General features: G+C 53.8%; 1 protein-coding gene across 1 annotated transcript in view; it reads left to right on the top strand.

Moving 5' to 3' along the window:
• PDPK1 (3-phosphoinositide dependent protein kinase 1) overlaps window positions 1-23,992 on the top strand; it is a 48,101-nt gene that overhangs the window by 5,752 nt on the left and 18,357 nt on the right. The window contains exons 2-6 of the mRNA XM_038762539.1: window positions 18,037-18,282; window positions 20,605-20,647; window positions 20,894-21,031; window positions 21,521-21,665; window positions 22,589-22,686. Of these exons, the coding sequence (XP_038618467.1) occupies window positions 18,037-18,282; window positions 20,605-20,647; window positions 20,894-21,031; window positions 21,521-21,665; window positions 22,589-22,686 (670 nt within the window). The remainder of the gene's footprint in view (window positions 1-18,036; window positions 18,283-20,604; window positions 20,648-20,893; window positions 21,032-21,520; window positions 21,666-22,588; window positions 22,687-23,992) is intronic.

The following is a 23,992-nucleotide window of genomic DNA, read 5'->3' as shown; positions in this document are numbered from 1 at the left end:
CTTTCGGGATAATACTAATAATGTTGGTACTTGATAAGCGCTTACTATGTGCCAAGCACCGTTCTAAGCACTGGGGTAGATGCAAGTTAATCAGGCCGGACACTCTTAATTCCTGTTTTCCAGATCAGGGAACTGAGGCCCAGAGAAGTGAAGTGACTCGCCCGAGGTCACACAGCAGACAAGTGGCGGAGCCGGAATTAGAACCCAGGTCCTTCTGACTCCCAAGCCCGTGCTCTATCCACTAAGCCACACTGCTTCTGGATTTTTCCCCATCCGCTAAGGGAGGCGCCCAAAGGTGGTGACGGCGGCAGCTGTGGCACTTATGGAGCACCCACAGGGGGCATTACGCTTTGGGAAGGTGCATGTCTACTCATCTCTGTCATTGTGTCCTCTCCCAAGCGCTTAGAACAGTGCTCAGCACATAGTAAGCACTCAACATATACCACTGTTTGACTGAAGGGTGTTCACTGCCATCCTGCCGACCAGACCCTATAGGAGGGAGGGTTGGAAGGATCGTCGGGAGAGAGCCGGGCCTGCCCCAGTACCCGGTTCCTTCACCCCCATTGGGGAGGGAGCCCATCTCTCCTTGGGGTTGGACTTTCCCATGCGCTTAGGCCAGGGCACGGCAGTGAGTGCTCAGTAAATACCAGGACGATGATGACTACTACCGCTACTTTTGGGCTAGCTGGAGGGGAAGACCCGGCCATTTGGTTCTTGTGCTTTCCCCTCAGCTGGTGGTGGGAGGACAACTGCGGCAGGAGAGCCCTGAGAGGCTGAGGTGGCCAGGATTTACCTTGTTCATCCTCCTGTCCGTCCTCCTCTTCTGGGGTCCAGGGTGCTTCCTAAATACCCACTTCCTCCTGTGTCCCCCTGGCTTGGGCTTTCTGAAAGCTGAATCGCCTCCGGCCGGCCGGGTCACAGTCTTCCTGGGGCCAAGCTGGGGCCCAGCCCCCCCTCGAGCGGTAACACTTATTAAGAAAATGGAAGTGGTAGGGTTTTGAGGTGTGAGAATCGGAGCTTTCTGAGCTCCATTTTGCCGCCAAAGGGTGGCCAGCCGGGGGAGGGGAGGGGATACCACGGCTGTTGGTGGGGGAGGAAGTGGCCCGGGCTGGGGGCGCCTACTGGACCCTCTCCTCTCCAGCCTCCCACCCAGCGAAACTCCCCTCCCCACCTTCCCGCTGAGCGAAGCCAGGGCTACACGCCTTTTCATTGATTTTTTTTTTTTTTCTCTCCCACCTTCCCCCGGCAACCCACCCACTTACTCGAGGATTGAGAAATAACGGCTGGGACTCGAGGCCGCATGTTTTCGAAGAAGCGCCCGTGTGGGTTACGCGCTGACTCAAAAGGATTTTGGTTTTCGCTCCCTCGGCCCGCTGGTGGAGTCCTCGAAGTCTGAGGGGAGGTTAGCTCAGTCAGTCAATCCATGCATTAGTGCTCTTTATTGAGCTCTCACTGTGTGCAGGGCACTGGGCTAAGCCCAGGATCTCGTGCCAGCTGGAAGCACGATAGCCATGGCTCTCAGCCCGTCAGCCTCGCCAGCCCCCTCCCTGCGCCCAGACGGTTTTTCCTGCTTTCTTTGGCCCAAATTTTCAGCTTTTTAAAATGGAAAGTGCTTAGTACAGTGCTCTCCACAGAGTCAGCGCTCAGTAAATACATTGGAATGAATGAAGTAATCTCCCTCCCCAACATTCACGCTCTTTACTTATTTAGAGTTAGTTACCCTAAGTCAATCTGGTTCTCTTCATGTAAAGACTTTATAGCACGCGCACTCTTTTTCTTTCTCCCTCTTATGTCTCTCTCATAGGATATAAGATACAATTTCTTGCCACAGACTGAGACTCATTTAGTTTTGAGTCGAACAAATGTAAGAGCGTCAGCTAGGTCATACTTAACCGGACCAGTGGCCCTCCCAGCCCAGGACCCTCTGTCGGACGGTGGTACCAAGGAGCAGGCGATGTTAATAATGATGGTATTTACTACGTCCTTTTTTTCAGTGCCAAAGCACCACGCTAGATGCTGAGGTAGATGCAAGAGGGTCAGATCGGACCCAGTGTTTGTCCCATATGGGGTTTTTAGTCTAGGAGGATCGGGGAGAGCCGGTCACTGTAACAAACGAACTCACGGGGCCTCGAGCACGTCGGTTTCGTCACTGACCCTCCGCCCACTTCCTCCATCTGAAGGGAAACTCCCTCTCCACTAATGAGAAGCAGCGTGGCTCCGCGGAAAGAGCCTGGGCTTTGGAGTCAGAGGTCATGGGTTTGAATGCCGACCACCACTTGTCAGCTGTGTGACTTTGGGCAAGTCACTTAACTTCTCTGGGCCTCAGTTACCTCATCTGTAAAATGGGGATGAAGACTGTGAGCCCCACGCGGGACAACCTGATCACCTTGTAACCTCCCCAGCGCTTAGAACAGTGCTTTGCACATAGTAAGCGCTTAATAAATGCCATCATTAGTATTATTATTATTAATATTTGGGGATTCGCCACTGCCCTACAGAGCTCTTCTAAAAACCCATCTCTTCCAAGAAGCCTTCCCTGCTAACCCACCGTCCTCCCCCACCCTGTTTGCCTTCCCTTCTTTGTCATCCGGAGCCACCTAAGGGGTTTAAGTAGTGCCAACCCCCTCCTCCTCCTCTTCCTGGAACATTTAGGTACATATTTTTTTACTCTCTTCCTCCTGTCCGTACATTTTTTTCAATGTCTGCGTCCCTTGTCCGGTTGTAAAACCTTCGAGGGCAGTGATCGTGTATCTGTTGAAATCTCCCAACCTCTGGCACGGACCTCTGATCACAGTAGGGTCCCAGCAACTATTACTGATTGACCTGTTGATGTGGCATTGCTGCCGATGTTGGGAAACAGCCCGGTGGAGAGCAGAGCCCTCTCCCGCCTCTGCTCCATCTCCTGAGAAACAATCGCTCACCCCTCCACACGTCTGAAAGCTCATTGTGGTCAGGGACTGTGTCCGTTGTTGTATTTTACTCTCCCAAGTGCTTAGTACGGTGCTTTGCACACAGTAAGCACTGAATAAATGTGACGGAATGAATGAAACCTGAGGCGGGGTCTCATCTTTCCTGTTGTCCCATTTCTTGGAGGTCAGGATTAATAATAGCAATAATAATTGTGATACCTATTAAATGCTTAGTCTGTGTACTAAGCGCTGGAGTGGATACAAGTAAACCGGGTTGGACACAGTCTCTGTCCCACGTGGGGCTCACAGCCTCAATCTCCGTTTTCCAGATGAGGTAACTGAGGCCCAGAGAAGTGAATCGCTTTGTCCAAGGTCACACAACAGGCAAATGGCAGATCTGGGATTAGAACCGACAGTGTTGTTTTACTTTTATGCGGAAAGCAGAGTGGCCTAGTGGAAAGAGCCTGGGAGTGAGGGGACCTGGGTTCTAATCCCAGCTCTGCCAGTTGCCTGTGGTGGGACCTTGGGTGAGTCACTCCTCTAGACTGTAAGCTCTCCGTGAGCAGGGAAAGGGTCTATCAATGCTGTCATTTTATAACCGTACAGTTAATTGAACAGCGAGGCCTAGTGGAAAGAGCCAGGGCCTAGGGGTCAGAAGGTCATGGGTTCTAATTCTAGATCCACCACTTGTCTGCTGTGAGAACTTGGGCAAGTCTCCCTGTGAGCGCTGAGTAAGGCGCTTGGCACTCAGTGAGCATCCAGTGATGCCATCAAGGAGAGCCCGTCATCCTGAGGGGAGAGCGGCAACCAGGAGGGTCACATGGGGCCTCCCCCTTTTTATGGTATTTGTTAGGCACTTACTATGTGCCAGGCACCATTCTAAGCGCTGGGGTAGATACAAGCTAATCAGGTCTGACACTGTCCATGTCCCACGTGGCCCTCACAGACTTAATCCCCATTTTTACAGATGAGGGAACTGAGGCCCAGAGAAGTGAAGTGACTTGTCCAAGGTCACCACAGCTCTTTGTCCCCGAGCTCTTCAGTCTGCAGGGACTTTCCAGTGATTGGCATTTACTGGGCATCGCCTCTGGACCGAGCACTGCATTAAGCGCTCAGGAAGGTACAGTAATAATAATAATTATGGTATTTGTAAAGCGCTTTCTGTGAGCCAGGCACTATACCAAGTGCTCGGGTGGATGCAAGCGGATTAGGTTGGACACAGTCCCTGTCCCACTTGGGGCTCACAGTCTCGATCCCCATTTTACAGATGAAGTGACTGAGGCACAGAGAAGTGAAGTGACTTGCCCAAGGTCACACAGCAGACAAGCCGCGGAGCCGGGTAAGGTTTGGAAGCCCCATCCCTGCCCTGAAGGAGCTCGCTGTAGCCGCGGGATTGTGTCTGATCTGGCCGGGCGACCATCTGCGGCCCCTGCCCACCTAAACTGCAGCATAGTACCCCCCCACACCCTCCGGTGGTCACCGCTGCGGGGCTCCTGCCCACCCACTCTCAAGTATTGGACTCTCCCAAGCGTTCAGGACAGCGCTCCACCCCCAGCAAGCTCTCAATAAGTACCATCAAGTGCCGGAGACATTCTGCAGCGAGGTTTCTTCATTCATTCAGTCGTACTTATTGAGTGCTCACTGTGTGCAAAGCACTGTACTAAGCGCTTAGGGGAATGCAATACCACAACACACACAGTCCCTGCCCATAACGAGCTCACAGTCAGGCCACAAAGTTGGGGGTCCACCCGGGAGGGGAAACCTTGGGGGTCAGGCAGAGTCAAAGGCTGGGCAGGAGAGGGCTTCCCCAGCGACTGCTGGCGTTTGTGAGGCTCTTACTCTGTGCCGAGCACTGCGCTCAGCTCTGGGGTCGATGTGGTCAGATTATATTGTATTCTCCCAAGTGCTCAGTACAGTGCTTTGCACACAGTAAGCACTCAGTAGATACCATTGAATGAACGATCGAATGAATTGGTCAACGGACCCCACCCACGTGAAGCTCACCATCTTGGGGTGGGGAGAGGCGTCTCTCATTGCGGGCAGGGAGTGTGTGTTTATTGTTGCATTGGACTCTCCCAAGCGCTTAGTACGGTGCTGTGCACATAGTAAGTGCCCAATAAATGCGATTGAATTTTGCAGGTGGGGAAACTGAGGCCCAGGGAGAGGAGTCGGGGCAACCCGGTACTGAGCCCCGCCCCACGGGCGCCTGTCCGGCAACAGGCTCAGCCGTCGGTGGGCCCCCTCGGACCTGGTCTCCGAGGGTCCGCGGCCCGCCGGCTGCCGAACTGCTTGAGCCCCACGGGGCCGTGCGGACCGACGAGGCTGCGGGGCGTCTCCGGCTCCCTTGTTTCTGCCCCCACTCCATCTTGGGCTCCGGACCCCGACTCCCCGTTTCTGCCCCCGCTCCATCTTGTACCCCGGACCCCAGCCTCCTACCACTCAAGGCGGCGACTTTCTGTCGGGTAGGAGTAGAACCTGTTTGGAAACTGGCCTTGAGGGAGATCTCGGGCGGAACGTTTTTCGGGATGGGTTAAGCCTGATTTGTGTGCCTCCCCACCCCGCTCTTGGAAATGAATTTTCCCTGGATACGAAAGCTTAAAGCTACAGGACACCCACAGGAGGTCCGGATTCAAAGCCCGTCTGCCCAGAAACGGGGACTCTTCGGTGAAGACCCCAGCCTCACCCTTTTGACAAACTCCCCCCGGCCCGTGACTTGGCCGTTGTCGGGGAGCACGCCCAAGGCAGGCCAGCCGGGGAAACTGTGACATCCACCCTGGCTCCGTCTCACCCGCCTCAACCCCACTTGCCCAGCCTCAGTTTCTCTAGACTGCAGGCTTGTTGTGGGCAGGGAATGTGTCTGTTTATTGTTGTATTATACTCTCCCAAGAGCTTAGAACAGTGCTCTGCACACAGTAAGCACTCATAAACGCGATCAAATGAATGAGTGAATGCAAGCAGTAGCAGCACAGTGAGCCCTTTGTAGCGGCGCTTACTCTGTTGTATTGGAGTCTCCCAAGCGCTGAATACAGTGCCCTGCATATAGTTAATTCTCAATAATAAGAATAATAACTGTGGTATTTGTTAAGCACTTACTAAGTGCTGGGGTAGATGCAAGATAATCGGGTTGGACGCAGTCCCTGTCCCACACAGGGCTCTCCGTCTCAATCCCCATTTTACAGATGAGGGAACTGAGGCCCAGAGATGTTAATTTGCCAGTGATTTGCCCAAGGTTACACAACAGACAAGTGGCGGAGCCACAATGAGAACCCAGGTCCTTAGTGAATACTGTTGATGGATTGATTAAAGGTTCTCACAGACTCGAAGCAGGTGACAGACATTGAAATGCTCTCCAGTTTGGGGAAATAGCAACCTATAAAGATGTGGACACAAGTGCCCTGGGACTGGGGGTGGAGTGAAGATCAGACCCAAATGCATAGGCAATGCAGAAGGGAGGGATTTTAGTAGGGATTTGACGATGATGAGGGGGTTGGTGTGTTGGATCGATCAATTGTTGGGATTTCTGGAGCGCTTACCGTGCGCAGATATGAAGCGGGAAAGACTTTCAGGCCGGAGAGAGGATGTGGGCAAGGAGTCGGCGGCGAGATCGAGGTCCGGCGACTAGGTTGGCATTAGAGGAGGAAAGGATGCCGACTAGGTGGTGGTAGGAGATCAGCGACGTAAGGTAGGGTGAGCTCATCAGGGGCCTTAAAACCGACGGTCAGGATTTGATCCCATGCGGAGGTGGGCGGGCAACCCCCGGAGTCTCTCTAGGAGTGGGGAGGTGCGCACTGAACGTCTCTGTAGAAAAATGAACCGGGCAGCGGAGTGAATTACCGACCGGAATGGGGAGAGGCCGGAGGCAAGAAGGTCAGCAAGGAGGGCTGATGGCTGGAGAGGATAAATGCTGGGATTAAAGTGGTAGCAGTTTGGATGGAGAGGAAGGAGCGGATTCTAGAGATGTGGTGAAGGCTGAATGGATGGGATTCGGTGACCCTCGGGGCGGTTCAAGTCTGATTTAGTTAATTATTATTATTATATGTTAATTTACTTTTGTTATTTAATTGATTTAGTCCGATTTAATTGAGCTAGCTGGGTGCCAGGCCCGGAGTAAACGCCCAACGGAGACTCTCCCGGCCTGACTGGCCGCCGAGCTGGTCGTAACCGGCCAACCCAGTGGCCCTCGGGCACCCGGCCCACAGAGACACTCAAAGTCGTAACGTGCCCATCCGATGGGTCCTCTATTGGGTATCGGACAAAATTCTTTCTCGCCCCAGTGGGTGCCCCCAGCCCCGCTTCACTCGAGGGGTACAGCCCCAGGAAGGTTTTCTCAGAAACAACCCCTCCCCAAGGGCCAGGGAAGGGGCATCTCCTGAGCGCTCAATATACCACCTCGTGCTGTCAGTGCCACTGCTTAGCCGCCTTCAGCGGCTCAACTCTTTACTCCTTATCGTCGGCTTTAAAGCCTCGCCCCCACCTACCTCACCTAGCTGCTCTCCTACTCCAGCCCAGCCCACACACTTCACCTCTAATGCCAACCTACTCACCACGCCTCAGTCTCACCCATTTCGTTACTGACCCCTCACCCACGTCCTGCCTCTGGTCTGGGAGGACCTCCCTCTTCAAATCCGACAATCACTCTCCCCACCTCAAAACCTTAAGGAAGGCACATCTCCTTCAAAAGGCCTTCCCCGACTAGACCATCATTTCCTCTTCTCCTACTCCCTTCTGTGTCACCCTGCACTTGGGTCTGCTCTGTTTATTCACCCCCTCCCTCAGCCACGCAGCACATACGTCCGTGGCTGTAATTTATTTATTTATATTATGTCTGCCCCCCCCCCCCCCCCCACCCCGACTGTAAGCTCCTTATGGGCAGGGACCGTATCTACCACCGACTCTGTTATATTGTACTCTCCCAAGCGCTTAGTCCAGTGCTCAGTAAATACGATTGGTTCAGTGCTGCCCCTGCCCCTTTATTCCCATCTTTCAGGTTACCCACTTTTGCGCCCAGTTCCTCCCACCTGGCTTCCCACTCATTCTCCACCTCCATGCTGCATGCCCTACCATTATCGTTCTTGTCTCTGTCCTGGACGTTTACTTTGTGCCGAGCACCATGCTTGGTATCAGATGATGGGCCCCAGCCATCCTCATCCCCCCCCAGGGCTTGCAGAAGAGGAAGCAGGGCCAGAGAGGTTAGGCGACTTACTTGAGGTCACCAGCAGGCTTGGGGCAGAGGTAGTAATGATAATGATAATTGTGGTATTTGTTATGTGCTTACTATGTGTCAGGCACTGTACTAAGCTCTGGGGTGATACAAGCAAATCAGGTTGGGCACATTCCCCGTCCCACATGGGGCACACAGGCTTAATCTCCATTTTCCAGATGAGGGTACTGAGGCCCAGAGAAGTGAAGTAACTTGCCCAAGTCACCCAGCAGACATGTGGCAGAGCCAGGATTAGAACCCAGGTCCTTCTGACTCCCAGACGTCGGCTTCTCCGTTGGACTCCCTCAAGCGCTTGGTACCATGCTCTGCACACAGTAAGCGCTCAATAAGTGTGACTGAATGAAGGAATGAATAGATGGGACTAGAATAGCCAGGTACCTTGACTCCCCACCCACTACCCCGCTCCTGAGTGCCCACACTGCCCTTCGTGGTGGGTCACCCGGGGCCGCTCTCCACGGTCCTCCTCCCCATCCGACGGGCTGGCCCCAAGCTGCTTCAGTTCCCCATTCCTCCCAGATAGATGGGGATGATACCCCACCCCCCAGGTTTCCCAGCAGCTCCTCCCACCAACCATTAATAATAGTAATAATAATAATAATTGTGGTGTTTAAGCGCTTACTATGTGGCAGGCACTGTTCTAAGCGCCGGGGCAGATGCAAACAAATCGGATTGGACACAGTCCCTGTCTCATCCGGGGCTCACAGTCTTATTCCCCATGTTACAGATGAGGGAACTGAGGCCCAGAGAAATGAAGTGACACACCTAAGGTCACACGGCAGACAAGTGGAAGAGCCAGGTTTAGAAGCCAGGTCCTTTTGATTCCCAGGCCTGGGTTCTATCCACTAGGCCACACTGCTTCTCTTTTTGAGGCTTGGGGAATCACCCTCCCTCTCCCTGCTTCACTGCAGCGGCAGCCAGAGGAAGAATAATAGTAATAATGAATAATTATTGTTCCGCACTAACTTATGTGCCAGGCACTGTACTAAGTGCTGGGGTAGATACAAGGTAATTGGGTTGGACACGGGCCCTGTCCCACACTGGGCTCACAAGGCTTCATTCCTATTTTACAGAGGAGGGAACTGAGACACAGAGAAGTAAGGTAACTTGCTCAAGGTCACACAGCAGACTCCTGGTGGAGCCCGGATTAGAACCCAGGCCCATGCACTAGACCCCTCTGCTTCCCTAGTCTAGACTAGAACCCAGGTCTCCTGACTCCTGGCCCCGGGCTCTTTCCACTGGGCCACGAGATTGGCAGGAACGTGTCTACCAACTATGTTGTACTCTCCCAAACGCTCAGTACAGTGCTGTGCACACAGTAGGTGCTCATAAATTCCATTAAGTTGTGAGAGGGTTGTGCCAGTCCTCCCTCTTACCTAGAAGGTGAGCCCCGTGTGGGGCAGGAACTGACCAGATCAATTTGTACCTACCCCAGGGTTTAGAACAGTGCTTAGCACATAGTAAGCACTCACCAAATACCTTATTAATAATAATAATAATAACGATAATGATAATTGTGGTGTTGGAGGAATCCTGTCTTTCCTGGTGGTAGTTGTCAGTACTTAGGGGAGTGGAATAAACCCTCAACACTCATCGTAATAAACCCTCAACAATCGTCATATTGTAGATGCCTCGGGCAGGATCACTAGCGGGAAGGAAAGCTTTTACCGAGCACTAATAAGTGGGCGGGACTCAGTGTAGACTGAGACCCAGGTCCTTTCCTGGGGATACTTTGACCCTCTAAACCCCGCCCAACCCGGTCTCCACGTTCAAGGAATTGACGAACTGGCAAAGGAGGTGGACACCAAAATAATGTCCCGACAGGAGGAAGAAGGAAACGGATACAAACACGCGTGAGCGCTGAAATGATGGGGTGTGTAATAGCAGTCATACTTAATTATATAATAATATTCGTGGTATTTGTTATGCGCTTATTGTGTGCCAAGGACTGTACTCGGCACTGGGGTGGAAGTGAGATAAACAGGTTGGCCGGTCCCCGGCCCTCGTGGGGCTCACAGTCCGAGTAGGGGGGAGAAATCAGGCACTGAATCCCCCCGTCTTATGGCTGAGGAAACTGAGGCTCAGAGAAGTGAAGTCAGTTGCCCAGCGGACACACAGCAGGCGAGTTGGGGGATGGGATTTGGACCCAGGTCTTCTGACTCCCGGGACCGGACTCTTCTTGCCTTGGTAAGCAGTACCCCTATCTTTATAAACTCACGTTTCTTCTGTTTGTAATTTATCTTAACGTCTGTCTCCTCCTCTACATGGGAAGCTCTTTTCGGGCAGGGATTGTGCCTACCCACTCTGTTGCATCAAACTCTCCCAAGCACTTAGTCCAGTGTTCTGCACACAGAAAGTGCTCAGGAAATGCTGTTGACTGAGTAATTGAGGTTGCGAGTCCCCAGGTGCCTTGCCCTGGGATCTCAGAGTGATAGTCCTTTATTTTTATTTTTTGTTTGTTTATGCGCTTACTATATGCCAGGCTCTGTACTAAGCACTGGAGTAGGTAGAAGATCACTAGGTAAAGGCCAAGAGAAGTGACTTAATGACTTGCCCAAGGTCCTACAGCAAGCAGAGAAGCAGCCTGGCCTAGTGGCTGGAGCAAGGGCCTGGCAGTCAGAAGGACCTGGGTTCTAATCCCAGCTCTGCCACTTGTCTGCTGTGTGACCTTGAGCAAGTCACTTAACATCTCTGGGCCTCATTTACCTCATCTGTAAAATGACTGAGACCCCCATGTGTGACAAGGACTGTGTCCAACCCGATTTGCTTATATCTACCCCAGCATTTAGCACAGTGCCTGGCACCTAGCAAGTGCTTAACGAATACCATTGTTATTACCATCATTATTATCGTTGTGTGGTGGAGTCAGGATTAGAACCCAGGTCCTTCTGACTCCCAGTACCTGGCTGTTTCCACTAGGCTACATTGCTTCTTTTCATCCTGGGGTAATCTGGTCCTGGCAGGCCAATGCAGACCCTCCTACTGGGATTTCCATTTTAGCTTGCCCTCCCCGAATGTGACCTCAGCGGTAAAACTCTTAAGGTAAACTTCCCTTCCCCTCCAAATCTCTCCCTCTGTAAAATGTGAATAAGTTTTCTCCACATGGCCAAATGGATAAAACCCCGGCCTGGGAGTCAGAAGGACCTGGGTACTAGTCACGGTTCCACCACTTGTCTGCTGTGTGACCTTAGGCAAGTCAGTTCACTTCTCTGTGCCTCAGTTCCCTCACCTGTAAAATGGGGACCAAGACTGAACCCCTTTTGGGATTCATGGCCGTGTGGCCATGGCCAAGTCACTTAACTTCTCTGGGCCTCAGTTGCTACATCTGGAAAATAGGGATTAAGATTGTTGTGCCCCCTGCGGGACAGGGACTTTGTTCAACCCAATTTTCTTGTATTCATCCCATTACTTAGTACAGTGCCTGGCCCAAAATAAGTGCTTAACAGATTCCACGATGATTATTATTATGATTCATTCATTTATTCAGTTGTATTTATTGAGCACTTACTATGTGCAAGATCACTGGACTAAGTGCTTGGGAGAGTACAGTACAACAACAAACCTTCCCTGCCCACAACAAGCTTACAGTTGGCGGCAGGGGGAGAGAGAGACATTAATAGAAAGGAAGAAGTGACAGATATAGTGCCATGGGGCTGGGAGGGGGAGAAGAGCAAAGGGAGCGAGTCAGGGCGACCCAGAAGTGAGTGGAGGTGAGGAAAAGGGGGGCTTAGTCTGGGAAGGCTTCTTGGAGGAGATGGGCCTTATGTAAGGCTTGTGCTGGACTCTCCCAAGTGCTTAGTACAGGGCTTGGGTCACAGTAAGCACTTAAGAAATACCACTGATTGATTGAACACTCTCACCGTTATTAATATTAATAATAATGATTATGGTACTTGCTAAGCACTTATTATGTACCAAGCACTGTTCTAAGCGCTGAGGTAGATAGAAGTTAATGAAGTTGGATGCAGTCCATGTCCCTCCTGGGGCTCACACTTTTACTCCCATTTTTTTACAGATGAGGTAGCTGAAGTGCAGAGAAACTGTGACTTGCCCGAGGTCCCACAGCAGCCAAGCGGCAGAGCCAGGATTAGAACCCATGACCTTCCGACTCCCAGGCCCGGGCTCTGTCCGCTACTCCGTGCTGCTTCACACGGCATAGAACCTGGGGCTCTTCAGCCCCGAATAATGAACTGTCAATGAATGGTATTTACTGAGCATCGGCAGTGGGTCCCTCTCCTTCCCCTGGTCCCTCATACCAGCCTCCTCCTCTTCCTCCTCCCCGTCCTGCTCCTAGTCACTGGCTCCTCTCCTCCTCTTCCTCGCCCACCAGCTCCCCCACACCAGGTCTTCTCCTTTCAGCACTGCCCCGCACCGGCCCCTCTCCTCCTCCCGCTTCCCGCCACTGGGCCCCTCTCCTCCTCTTCCCTGTCCCGCTCCCCGCCACCGGCCCCTCTCCTCCTCCTTCCTCAGCTTTCCCCACACCGGCCCCTCTCCTCCTCCCGCTCCCAGGCACCGGCCTCTCTCCTCCTTCCTCAGCTCTCCCTGCACCGGCCCCTCTCCTTCTCCTCCCGCAGGCATCGGCCTCTCTCCTCCTCCTCCTCCTTCTCCCTGGTATCACCCCCTCTCCTCCTCCCACTCCCCTGACACCGGCCCCTCTCCTCCTCCCCTTCCCTCAGCACCCCAGCACCAACCCCTATTCTCCTCCTCTGCTTCCCCACACCGGCCCCTCTCCTCCTCCCCCGTTCCCTGGCTTGCTCATGAAAAGTTCAAATAATCAATGGGTGTCTTTTATTGAGCAATTAGGGCATGCAGAGCACTGGACTCCTGGCTTGGGAGAGTCCAGTATAGCAGAATTGGTAGCTGTAGTCCCTGCCCACAGGGAACTTCCGCTCTAGAGGGGGAGACGGAGTGAGCGTGTGTGGGCGCCCGTGATGGGTGCCAGGGGTGGATAGTACCACCTCCAAGGTGGGAGGCAGCCCCCCGGCCCTAGGGCTAACCCACTGAACGCTCACTTGGCTCATGCAGGCGTTTGCCACTGATCCAGTTTTTACACCCGCTCTGATTTTCGTCCTTTGCCTGCAGTACCGAGCAGCGGTGTGGCCTAAGTGGAAAGAGCCCCGGGCCTGAGAGTCAAAAGACCTGGGTTCCAATTCTGCCTCCTCCACTTGTTGGCTGTGTGACCTGGGGGAAGCAGCGTGGCTTAGTGAAAAGAGCGCGGGCTTGGGAGTCAGAGGTCATGGGTTCTAATCCCGGCTCTGCCGCTTGTCAGCTGTGTGACTTGGGGCAAGTCACTTAACTTCTCGGTGCCACAGTGACCTCATCTGTAAAATGGGAATTAAGACTGTGAGCCCCACGTGGGACAGCCTGATAACCTTGTATCTATCCCAGTGCGTAGAACAGTGCTTGACACATAGTAAGTGCTTAACAAATACCATTATTAGTATTATTAATACCTGGGTTCTAATCCTGGCTCCGCCACTTGTCTGCTGTGTGACCTTGGGCAAGTCACTTCACTTTTCTGGACCTCAGTTCCCTCATCTGTAAAATGGAAATTGAGACTGTGAACCCCATGTGGAACAGGGACTGTGTCCAACTGGATTTGCTTGTATCCACCCCAGTGCTTAGTACAGTGCTTGGCATATAATAAGTGCGTAACAAACACCACCATAAGAGGTACAATCCAGCCCACAAGGAGCTTCCACTCCTATGGGGATAGTAATAACAAAGGCCGTGTTGGTCGATGGTATTTATTGAGTTCTTTGTGCAGAGCTCTGTACTAAGCACTTGGGAGAGGGCAGTGCAACAATAAACTGAAATATTCCCTGCCCACAATGAGCTGACTGGTGCCACAAGTTGTTGAATCAAGGCTGGTGTTGATAGGGCTGGAGGTTATGTTAGCATGACACCCCTGGGTCCCCTCCCCTGGGACCGGGTGTGCCGAAAGAGGAAGGTGGATGGGACTCCAAGCAGGCCTCTGCCCCCGAAAACCTTCCCCCCTTATCTCGCCAGGGCCGGCGGGGATCCACTTGTGGCCGGAAATGGGGCCGATAAGGCCGCCACCACCCGCCCCGCACCGCCCACCGGCCCTGCCTGCCAACGCGGGGCGCCGCTCCCAGCCCGGAGTTCCCCGTGACGCAGGTTGCCGTCGGACGCCTCCGCGTCCAAGGCGGGTGGAGGGCGGGGCACGCCACGGGCCAGTTAGAGGGGACCCCCGTGCGGGGAGCTGACCGGCTCTTCGCTGCCCTGCCCAAAATCCGCTCTTTCCTCTCCATCCAAACTGCTGCCACGTTAATCCGCAGACTCGTCCTCTCCCGCCTCGATTACTGTATCAGCCAACTTGCTGACCTTCCTGCTTCCTGTCTCTCCCCACTCCAGTCCCTACTTAACCCTGCTGCCTGGATCAGTTTTCTACAAAAACGTTCAGGACGGCTCCCCATTCCTCAAGAAACTCCAGTGGTTGCCCACCCACCTCCGCGTCAAACAGAAACTCCTCACTGTTGGCTTTAACTCAGTCCCCTTGCCCCCTCCTACCTCACCGCTCTCCAACTACAACCCAGCCCGCACACTTTGCTCCTCTAATGCCAACTTTCTCTGTGTACCCTGGTCTCATTTGTCATGCCACTGACCTCTCACCCACGTCCTGCCTCTGGCCTGGAACTCCCTCCCTCGTCATATCTGACAGACAGTGACTCTCCCCCGACTTCAAAGCCTTACTGAAGACACATCTCATCTCCTCCAAGAGGACTTCCTGGTCTTAGGCCCTCCTAAATTCATCTGCCACTCCCTTCTGCCTCGCCCAGTCTTGCTCTCTTAATCCATCCCCCACCCCACAGCCCCACAGCACTATGTGTTTATCTGTAATTTATTTAGTCATTTATTCATATTAATGTCTGTCTTCCCCTGTAGACTGTAAGCTCGTCATGGGCAGGGAATGCGTCTGTTTTATTGAACTCTCCCTAGCGCTTAGACCAGTGTTTTGCACACAGTAAGCGCTCAATACAGTTGAATACGAAAGAGCAGCCCGGGAATCTGAGGGAGGAGCACGAGTCGCCGAGGGAGGGTGCGGAAAATCGGCTCGCTGTTCCTGCGGTCCTCACTCCATGGCCCCGGCAACTTCCGGGATCGCTCCGGCTCCAACCTCTGAAAATGCTGGCCTTCCCTGAATGGTCCTTCTGTCCCCTGCCTGCCTGCCCCTCCGCATCAACTACACACTTTTTAATTCTCTTTGATATTCACTTTTTGATACCTCACAGTGCCTAGGTACATGTCCTGCTGATACTTGACTCTCCCCCTGGTCCTTAATCTATTGTAATGGCTGCCTCTCCCTTTAGACAATCAGCTCTCGGTGGGCAGGAATTGTATCTACCAACTCATGACATGGTGGCTAATGCCCGGGCCTTGGAGTCAGAAGGTTGTGGGTTCTAATCCCGGCTCCACCACTTGTCTGCTGTATGACACTGAGCAAGTCACATTACTTCCTTGGGCCTCCATTCCCTCGTCTGTAAAATGGGGATCGGGACTGCGAGCCCATGCGGGACAGGGACTATGTCCAACCCGATTATTTTGTATCTACCCCAGCACTTAGAACATTGCCTGGCATGTAGTAACTAATACCGTAATTATTATTATTAGGGAGTTGCGGGACGGTCAGGGAGTCCAAGACAGGAAAGGCGGGGTATAGAGTGAATCTCTGGCCATGTGTCCCCTTGCCTGGTTTTTCTCATGGGCTCAGAGAAGAGGCAAAACTATGGGGAGCAGACAAGGGGGTTACCACAGACTCTTAGGCTGCAAAAGCATCTTACGCACAAATAGCCTTAATGTGCATTTGCCTTGTACCCCCCACCCGCCGCTGGCCAGGGCCAAGAGCATATGTGGCTTTAGACAGACCAGTGGTCGCCATGCCAGCGGTTCTTTCCTCAGCTCAGGGGTCTCAATACTGAAGCCACAAGACCGAGGCGGGATGACTCTGCCCTCGGCTTGTTAGATGGCTGTTCAGCTTCTCCTTTAGGCCGTCTGGGAGCGACTTCAGGCGAAATCAATCAGTGGTATTGATTGAGAGCGTACTTTGTGCAGAGCACTGTACCCAGCACTCGGGAGAGCTCAGTATGACACAATTAGCAGACCTGTTTCCTTCCCACCACGAGCTTACAGTCTAGAGGGGGAACCAGACGTTAATATGAATAAATAAGTAATTTTTAATGTATAATTTAAAGATCTATACGTCAGTGCTGTGAGGCTGGGGGTGGGGTGAATATCAAATGTCCAAAGGTCACAGATCCAAGTCCATAGATGGCAGAGAAGGGAAAGGCAGCTGGGGAAAGGAGGGCTTAATCCGGGAAGGCCTCTTGGAGGAGATAATAATAATAATAATAATGATGGCATTTTAAAAGCGCTTACTATATGCCAAGCACTGTTCTAAGTGCTGGGGTAGATACAAGGTTATCAGGTTCTCCCTCTGGGGGCTCACACAGTCTTGATCCCCTTTTTACAGATGAAGTAACTGAGGCACAGAGAAGTCGTGACGTGCCCAAATTCACACAGCTGATCAGTGGCAGAGCCAGGATTAGAACCCACGACCTCTGACTTCCAAGCCCATGCTCTTTCCACTAAGCCACGCTGCTTCTCATTCGTCGTATTTCATTATCACATTTATTGAGCGCTTACAGTGTGCAGAGCACTATACTGCGCGCTTGGAAAGTAGAGAGACACATTCCCTTTCCACAGTGGGCTCACAGTCTATTGCGGGGGAGACAGACATCAAATGCAAGTAAACCGGCATCAATATGGGCAACCACTGGAGCTTCTTGAGAAACAGGGAGACGTGAACTGACCGTTGATGTTGGTAAAGTGGTTCATGCAACAGAGTCAAGTGTGGACTGAAGTGGGGAGAGACAGGAGGTCGGAAGGTGGGTGACAAGGTTGATGAAGTTGTCCAGGCGGGAGAGGATAAGTACTTGGATCAGCGCGGTAGCAGTTTGGATGGAGAGGAAAGGGCGGATTTTATTGACATTGTGAAGGTGGAACAGACAGGATTTGGTGACAGGTCAAATACCTGGGTAAAATGTGAATATGTGGGTAAGAAACATAAGACGTTCCGCCTCCCCCCAAGGGAAGCATAGGCCGAGGACGGGAAGCCCTTTGACCCTCAGACCCCCGGCGGGGTGGATCTCACTTCAGCAGCACAATATGACCCCTTCTGGCCGCGGCCCCTCGGCCTCCTGGAAGGAACGGGGGAAGAGGAGGAGACGCAGAGTGGGGGAGACCCAACTCCAGGAGTTGCCCATCCACCTCCTCACCATTGGCTTTAAAGCCCTCCATCCCCTTGCCCCCTCCTACCTCACCTCGCTACTCTCCTACTACAGTCCAGCCCGCACACTTGGTTCCTCTGATGCCAACCTACTCAGTGTACCTCGATCCCATCTCTCTCACCGCCGACCCCTTGCCCACGTCCCGCCTCTGGCTGGAAACGCCCTTCCTCCTCAAATCCCACAGACTCTCCCTGCCTTCAAGGCCTTACTGAAGGCCCATCTCCTCCAAGAGGCCTTCCCTAAGCCCTCCTTTCCTCTTCTCCCACTCCCTTCTGTGTCGCCCTGACTTGCTCCTTGTATTCACCCCCCTCAGCCCCACGGCACGTAGGTCCACATCTGTCATTTATTTCTTCCTCCCTGTCTCCCCCTCTTGACTGTAAGTTTGTTGTGGGCGGGGAATATGTTTATTGTTCCCAAGCGCTTAGTACAGTCTCTCCACACAGTAAACACTCAATAAATACGATGGAATGAATGAGTGAATGCAGAGAAGAAAGTGGACTCCAAGTGGTCGTCCCCTTCGGTTTGGGAGTGGGGAGTCCCGGGCCTGGGAGGAGCCGGCCCTCCACCCTTACCCCTCGCCCGTCTCGTCTTTCCTTTCTAGTACGATGCCGTCCCCATCCAGCCGGGCGTGGTGCTGCGCCCCTGCCCCTCCCCATCCATGGTGAGAGCGCCGAGCGACGCCGCCCGCCAGGGAGCCGGCATGGACGGCGCCGCCACCGCCGAGCCCCGGCCCGGCCCCCTCCCCCAGGCCCCGGGGCAGCCCCCGCAGCCGTCCCAGCAGCCGCGCAAGAAGCGGCCCGAGGACTTCAAGTTCGGGAAGATCCTCGGCGAGGGGTCCTTCTCCACCGTGAGTCCCTCTGTGGGCTGGACACCAGGCGGGAGAGCGCAGGCGGCCGCGAGTTGGCTTGGCCTCGGGGGGCGAGCGGCAGCCCCCAAACTTGGCCGAGTGGTCCGTGTCCGAGTTCGCCCTGCCGACGGGGTGGAGGGGCTCGGGGCCAGCCTGGCGGTGGCAGGGAGTCAGACCACTCTGGCTGGGGAGCCCCGGGGCCCTGCCTGCCCCGGGTGACCGGGTGGACGGTGGGGCCCAGTGGAGGAAAGGCTGAGCTCCAGACTTCTCCTGTCTTCCGTGCCTCAGCTGCCCTCTGCGAGGATCCCGCCTTCCCCAAGACCCCCCTTGGGCCCCATCCTCCGATTGATCCTCCGTCATTCTTCAGCAAATTTGTATCTTGGTGATGTAATAATAATAATGATAATTGTGTTTGTTATGCACTCATTGTGTGCCAGGCACTGTACTAAGCGCTGGGGTGGATATAAGCAAATCGGGTAGGACACAGTCCCTGTCCCACGTGGGGCGCACAGTCTCAATTCCCATTTTACAGATGAAGTCACGGAGGCACAGAGAAGGGAAGTGACTGGCCCAAGGCCACACAGCAGACAGGTGGCAGAGCCGGGATTAGAACCCCTGACCTTCCGACTCCCAGTCCCGGGCTCTTTCCACTGTGCCAGACTGCCTCACTTGAGTTTGACTAACCTGTCCAGCTCTGGGCCTGTGGCCCCCAAGGAGAAGAAGTGCCGGCTCCCCGGGACTGGCAGAGAAATCCCGGGATAATCCCTCCTCCGGCTGCCTGGGAGTTAGGCAATCCACCTCTCATCAGAGAAGCAGCGTGGCGCAGTGGCTAGAGCCCAGGCTTGAGAGTCAGAAGGTCATGGGTTGTATTCCCAGGTCCTCCACTTGTCTGCTGGGTGACCTTGAGCGAGTCACTTCACTTCCCCGGGCCTCAGTTACCTCATCTTTCAAATGTAACAGAATAAGTGGACACATTCCCTGTGCATCAGTGATGAAGAGCAAGGGGAGACTAGGGGTAAGAAGATAAGAGGGTAGTCAGGGAAGGCTCCCTGGAGGAGATGTGATATTGGGAGGGCCGAAGCACTAGGGCAGATCTAAGCAAACTGAGTTGGACACAGTCCCTGTCCCACATGGGGCTCACAGTCTTAATCCCCATTTTCCAGATGAGGGAACTGAGGCCCAGACAAGTGAAGTGATTTGCCCAAGGTCACACAGAGGACGAGTGGCGGAGCCGGGATTAGAATCCATGACCTTCTGGCTCCCAGGCCCGGGCTGTATCCACTAGGCCATGCTGCTTCTGCTTTAATCCGCTACATTCCTAAGCACCAGGGTAGATGAGGTTAGAGTGGATTGGACCACAGTCTGTGGGATCACTGTGTTCATGGTGTATCTAAGAGGGAAGGAAGGATCATTGGGCTATCTTCCCCGCCCCTGTTTTTCAAGGTGAAAGAATTGAGGCAGAGAGTGTTGAAATTATGTTTTTATGGTATCCGTTAAGTGCTCGCTATGTGCTGGGCACCGTAGTGTTGGCGTAGTGGATAAAGCGTGGGGTTGGGAGCCAGAAGTTCATGGGTTCTAATCCCAACTCTGCCACATGTCTGCCGTGTGACCTTGGGTATGTCACTTCACTTCTCAAGGCCTCAGTTGCCTCATCTGTGAAACGGGGATTAAGGCTGTGAGCCCCATGTGGGGCAGGGACTGTGGCCAACACAATTTTATATCCACCGCAGTGCTCAGTACAGTGCCTGGCACACAGTAAGTGTTTAACAAATGCCATAATTATTATTATTATTATTGTTATCAAGTGCTGGGGTAGGTACAGGCTCGTCAGGTTGGACGCAGTCCGTGTCCCACATGGGGCTCACAGTCTTAATCCTCATTTTACAGATGAGGTAACTGAGGCCCAGAGGAGTGAAGTGACGTGCCCCAAGTCACCCAGCAGACAAGTGGCAGAGCCTGGGTGAGAAGCCAGGTCCTTCTGATTCCCAGGCCTGGGTTCTATCCATTAGGCCATACTGCTTCTTCCCCAAGGGCACACACAGCTGGCCCATGGTGAACTGGGATTAAATCCCAGGTGACCCCCCAGCTCCTTCCCCTGTGGACCAGACTGCCTCCCTTTGCAATCCCCCCGGCCGGTGGGGTGGCCCACTAAGCCCCTCACCCCGTCCCTCGGAGCCCCGAAAAAAGTCGAAATCACCTCGAACCCCAGCTGTGATTGGCTGCAGGTTGGGACGGGGCTGAATTTGAAACAGTTCCATTCCATCGTGTGCTTTGCTTCCCCTCTCCTCCCTCCCTCCTTCTCCCCCCGCCTCCCCAAACCAGGTCGTCTTGGCTCGAGAACTGGCAACCTCAAGAGAATATGCCAGTAAGTAACGATCCCTCAGAGTTTCGGGGTTGCCGGCCTGGCGGAGAGACCCCTGGGCACGCGGGCACGGGGGAAAGTCAGCCTGGGATGGCGCGGGATGGCGTGGGAGGGGGTAGAAAGTTCGTCCCGTCGAGCCTGGAAAAACCTGCCCGTGTAGCGTCGGCTTCTCCGACGAGGGAGGTCTTGAGGTCATCCGTCTCCGAGTTGTTGTTGCTGACCGGTTGGTTGTTGTGTTCTGTTTCGAAGTTAAAATTCTAGAGAAGCGCCACATCATCAAAGAAAACAAGGTGCCCTATGTCACCCGCGAGAGAGATGTAATGTCCCGCCTGGATCACCCATTCTTTGTAAAACTCTACTTTACCTTTCAGGACGACGAGAAGCTCTGTATCCTTTGAGTGCCCCGTTCCCCCCGGAAGTGGTGGACGAGAACGCCCTTCCGTTCCGTTAGCGACAGCGCAGTCTCAGAGAAGAGAAAAGGTCTGGGAGGAGATCTCATCGCCACTGGCAATTTTTGACGTTGCAGCCGATTTTTTCAAAAAAGTCCGTCCCCCCAAAAAAAAAAAACCCACAAAATCCTGGAGTGGTGAGGGGGTACCCGCCCTGTAGATTGGAAGGACGGTGGAAAGAAGGGGAGGCTTCTTTGGAGCTCAGGAGGGTTTGGCCAGGAGGAAGATGGGTCTCGGCCCCGTTCGGCTTCCCCGGGCCGGCCTCTGGCACCCACTGTGACCTCCCGCTCCGGAAGAGGGACCTGGCTGCCTGAAACCCTCAGCGGGCACCCAGCCAACAGTCGGACCTCTCAGTCACCTCAGTCTCCCACTCTGGGCTCGTCGGGTCCGAGGAAGGTTCTCGTTCTGATCCTTAGCCCGGCCTCAGATTTTGGCCTCAGCTACGCCAAGAACGGAGAACTGCTTAAATACATCCGCAAGATCGGTTCTTTCGACGAGACGTGCACCCGATTCTACACCGCCGAAATCGTCTCGGCCCTAGAGTATTTGCACGGAAAGGGGATCATCCACAGGTAATTGCTTTCCCTTCCCTCTTGGACAGACCAACGCCCACTCGGTCTCCCCCAAGTCTGCCCGGTGGGGGCCGGTGGTCTTTTGCCCCGCAGGCACGGACCCCCGGGCTCACGGAAGCCCTCGGAAAATGACGAGTGGAAGAGTTTTTTCTGGGCTATATATCTCTTCTGAGCCAAAGCTACGAAGAGCCAAGGTGGTAGCTTTCTAACCCCAATCAAACAGTGCTATTTATTGAGCACTCGCTGTGGGTTGGAGCACCCGGGGGAGTCCAGTTCACTAGAGTTGGGAGACCCTATCCCTGCCATCAAGGCAGCTTACCTGGCTGTTGGAGGTTCCCTCGTCCTCCCTCTGCCCATCGAGCCCCCCACCCCGTCTTGCTCTCCGCCCTCGCAGTGAAGAAGTTGGCCTCTCTGGCCACCAAATCGGGTTGGGCACAGTCCCTGTCCCATGCGGGGCTCACAGTCTCAATCCCCTTGTTCCAGTTGAGGTATCTGAGGCCCAGTGAAGGGACTTGCCCATGGTCTCGCAGCAGACAAGTGGCAGAAACAGGATAAGAGCCCTTGACCCTCTGACTCCCAGGCATGTGCTTTCGAACTGACCAGAGAGGGGAGGCCGGGCCTGACCACCTGCTGGGAATGTCAGCATTCCCCCTCTGCCGTAATAATAGCAATAATAATTATGGCATTTGTAAAGCGCTTACTATGTGCCAGGCAGTGTACTAAGCGCTGTCATCTTGAGCAGCCTCTCAGGCCCCGGCTGGTTTGGCCTAGTAACGTGCAGGGACGGGGAGAAGTTGTCAGTCTTTGTTTCGCCCCATCCGTAGAGCACGCTGAAGGGCAGCTCCGGTCTGTCAGCCCACCTTCTCACAGAAAAATCCCCTTCCCCTCCTTCCTTTTTTTTTTTTAATTTTTTCTTTCCTCAGGGACCTGAAACCAGAGAATATTTTACTAAACGAAGATATGCACATTCAAATTACAGACTTCGGAACAGCCAAAGTATTATCAGCAGATAGCAAACAAGGTAGGCGAGCGTTCTTCTTATCCCTGAGCGTGAATCCAAGCCGCCCCCTCGAAGACGAGGAAGAAGGGGGTCGGCCGGCGGTGTGGGCGTGTGCCCGGCTCTCCCCATGGGAAACAACTCAGACATCTCTCGCCTATCAATCAGTCTTATTTATTAAGCACATGCTGTACAGTTATACCGTACTAAGCGCTTGGGAGAGGACGATATAACGGACACGTTCCTTACCCACAATGAGCTTCTGGTCTAGAGGGGGAGACAGACATAAGTAAATGACGGGTATGGACACGAGTGGTGTGGGGCTGGGAGGGGGGATGAATAAAGGGAGCAAGTCGGGGCATCGCAGGAAGGAGTGGGAGAAGAGGAAAGGGGGGCATAGTCGGGGAAGGCCTCTTGGAGAAGATGGGCCTTTTTAAAGGCTTTGAACGGGTCGGGGGGGTGGGAGGCTCCTCTGCCGCCGGGCCAGGTGTGACTTGGGGGTGGTCTCCTGGGGAGGCCAGGTCTCCCGACGCCTGCTGTTTTCCAAAGTTGGTTCGGCCACTGGGAGCTTCCATTGTCTTTTGCTGGGGCTCTAGGGGTAGGAGGCACCAGCCGGAGAGCATGTGATCAGTGGCATTTATTGAGCGCCTCTTGGGTGCAGAGCACCGTACGAAACAGCGTGGCCTGTGGAGAGAGCCCTCGCCCGGGAGGCAGAGGACCTGGGCTCTCATCCCAGCCCCGCCACTTGTCCGCTGAGTGACTAAGGGGCAGTCCCTTCGCTTCCCCACGCCTACATTTCCTCATCTCTAATCAGTCAGTCAGTGGTGTTTACCGAGCGCTTACTGGGTGCAGACCTTTATATTAAAGTCTGGCTCCTCTAGATTGTAAGCTCAGTGTGGGCAGGGAATGCATTTGTTATTGTTGATAATAATAGCAATAATAATGGTGATAGCGTTTGTTAAGCACTTACTATGCGTCAAGCACCGTTCTAAACGCTGGGGTAGATACAAGCTAAGCAGGTTGGACCCAGTCCCTGTCCCATGTGGGGCTCTCAGTCTTAATCCCCATTTTACAGATGAGGGAACTGAGGCCCAGAGAAGTGAAGTGACACGCCCAAGGTCCCGCAGTAGACAAGTGGCAGAGCCGGGATTAGAACCCAGGTCCTTCTGAGTCCCAAGCCCGTGCTCCATCCACTAGGCCTCACTGCTTCTATTGTACTCTCTGAAGCGCTTAGTACAGTGATCTGCACACAGTAAGCGCTCAATGAATACCATTGATGATGATGATGATGTTGAATAGAACAGAGTTGGTAGATGTGCTTAGAACAGTG

This window comes from Tachyglossus aculeatus, chromosome 21 (genome assembly GCF_015852505.1).
Source record: "Tachyglossus aculeatus isolate mTacAcu1 chromosome 21, mTacAcu1.pri, whole genome shotgun sequence".
Taxonomy (NCBI): domain Eukaryota; kingdom Metazoa; phylum Chordata; class Mammalia; order Monotremata; family Tachyglossidae; genus Tachyglossus; species Tachyglossus aculeatus.
Note: the sequence above shows the minus strand (reverse complement) of the source record. Positions and strands in the feature narration are given on the sequence as shown.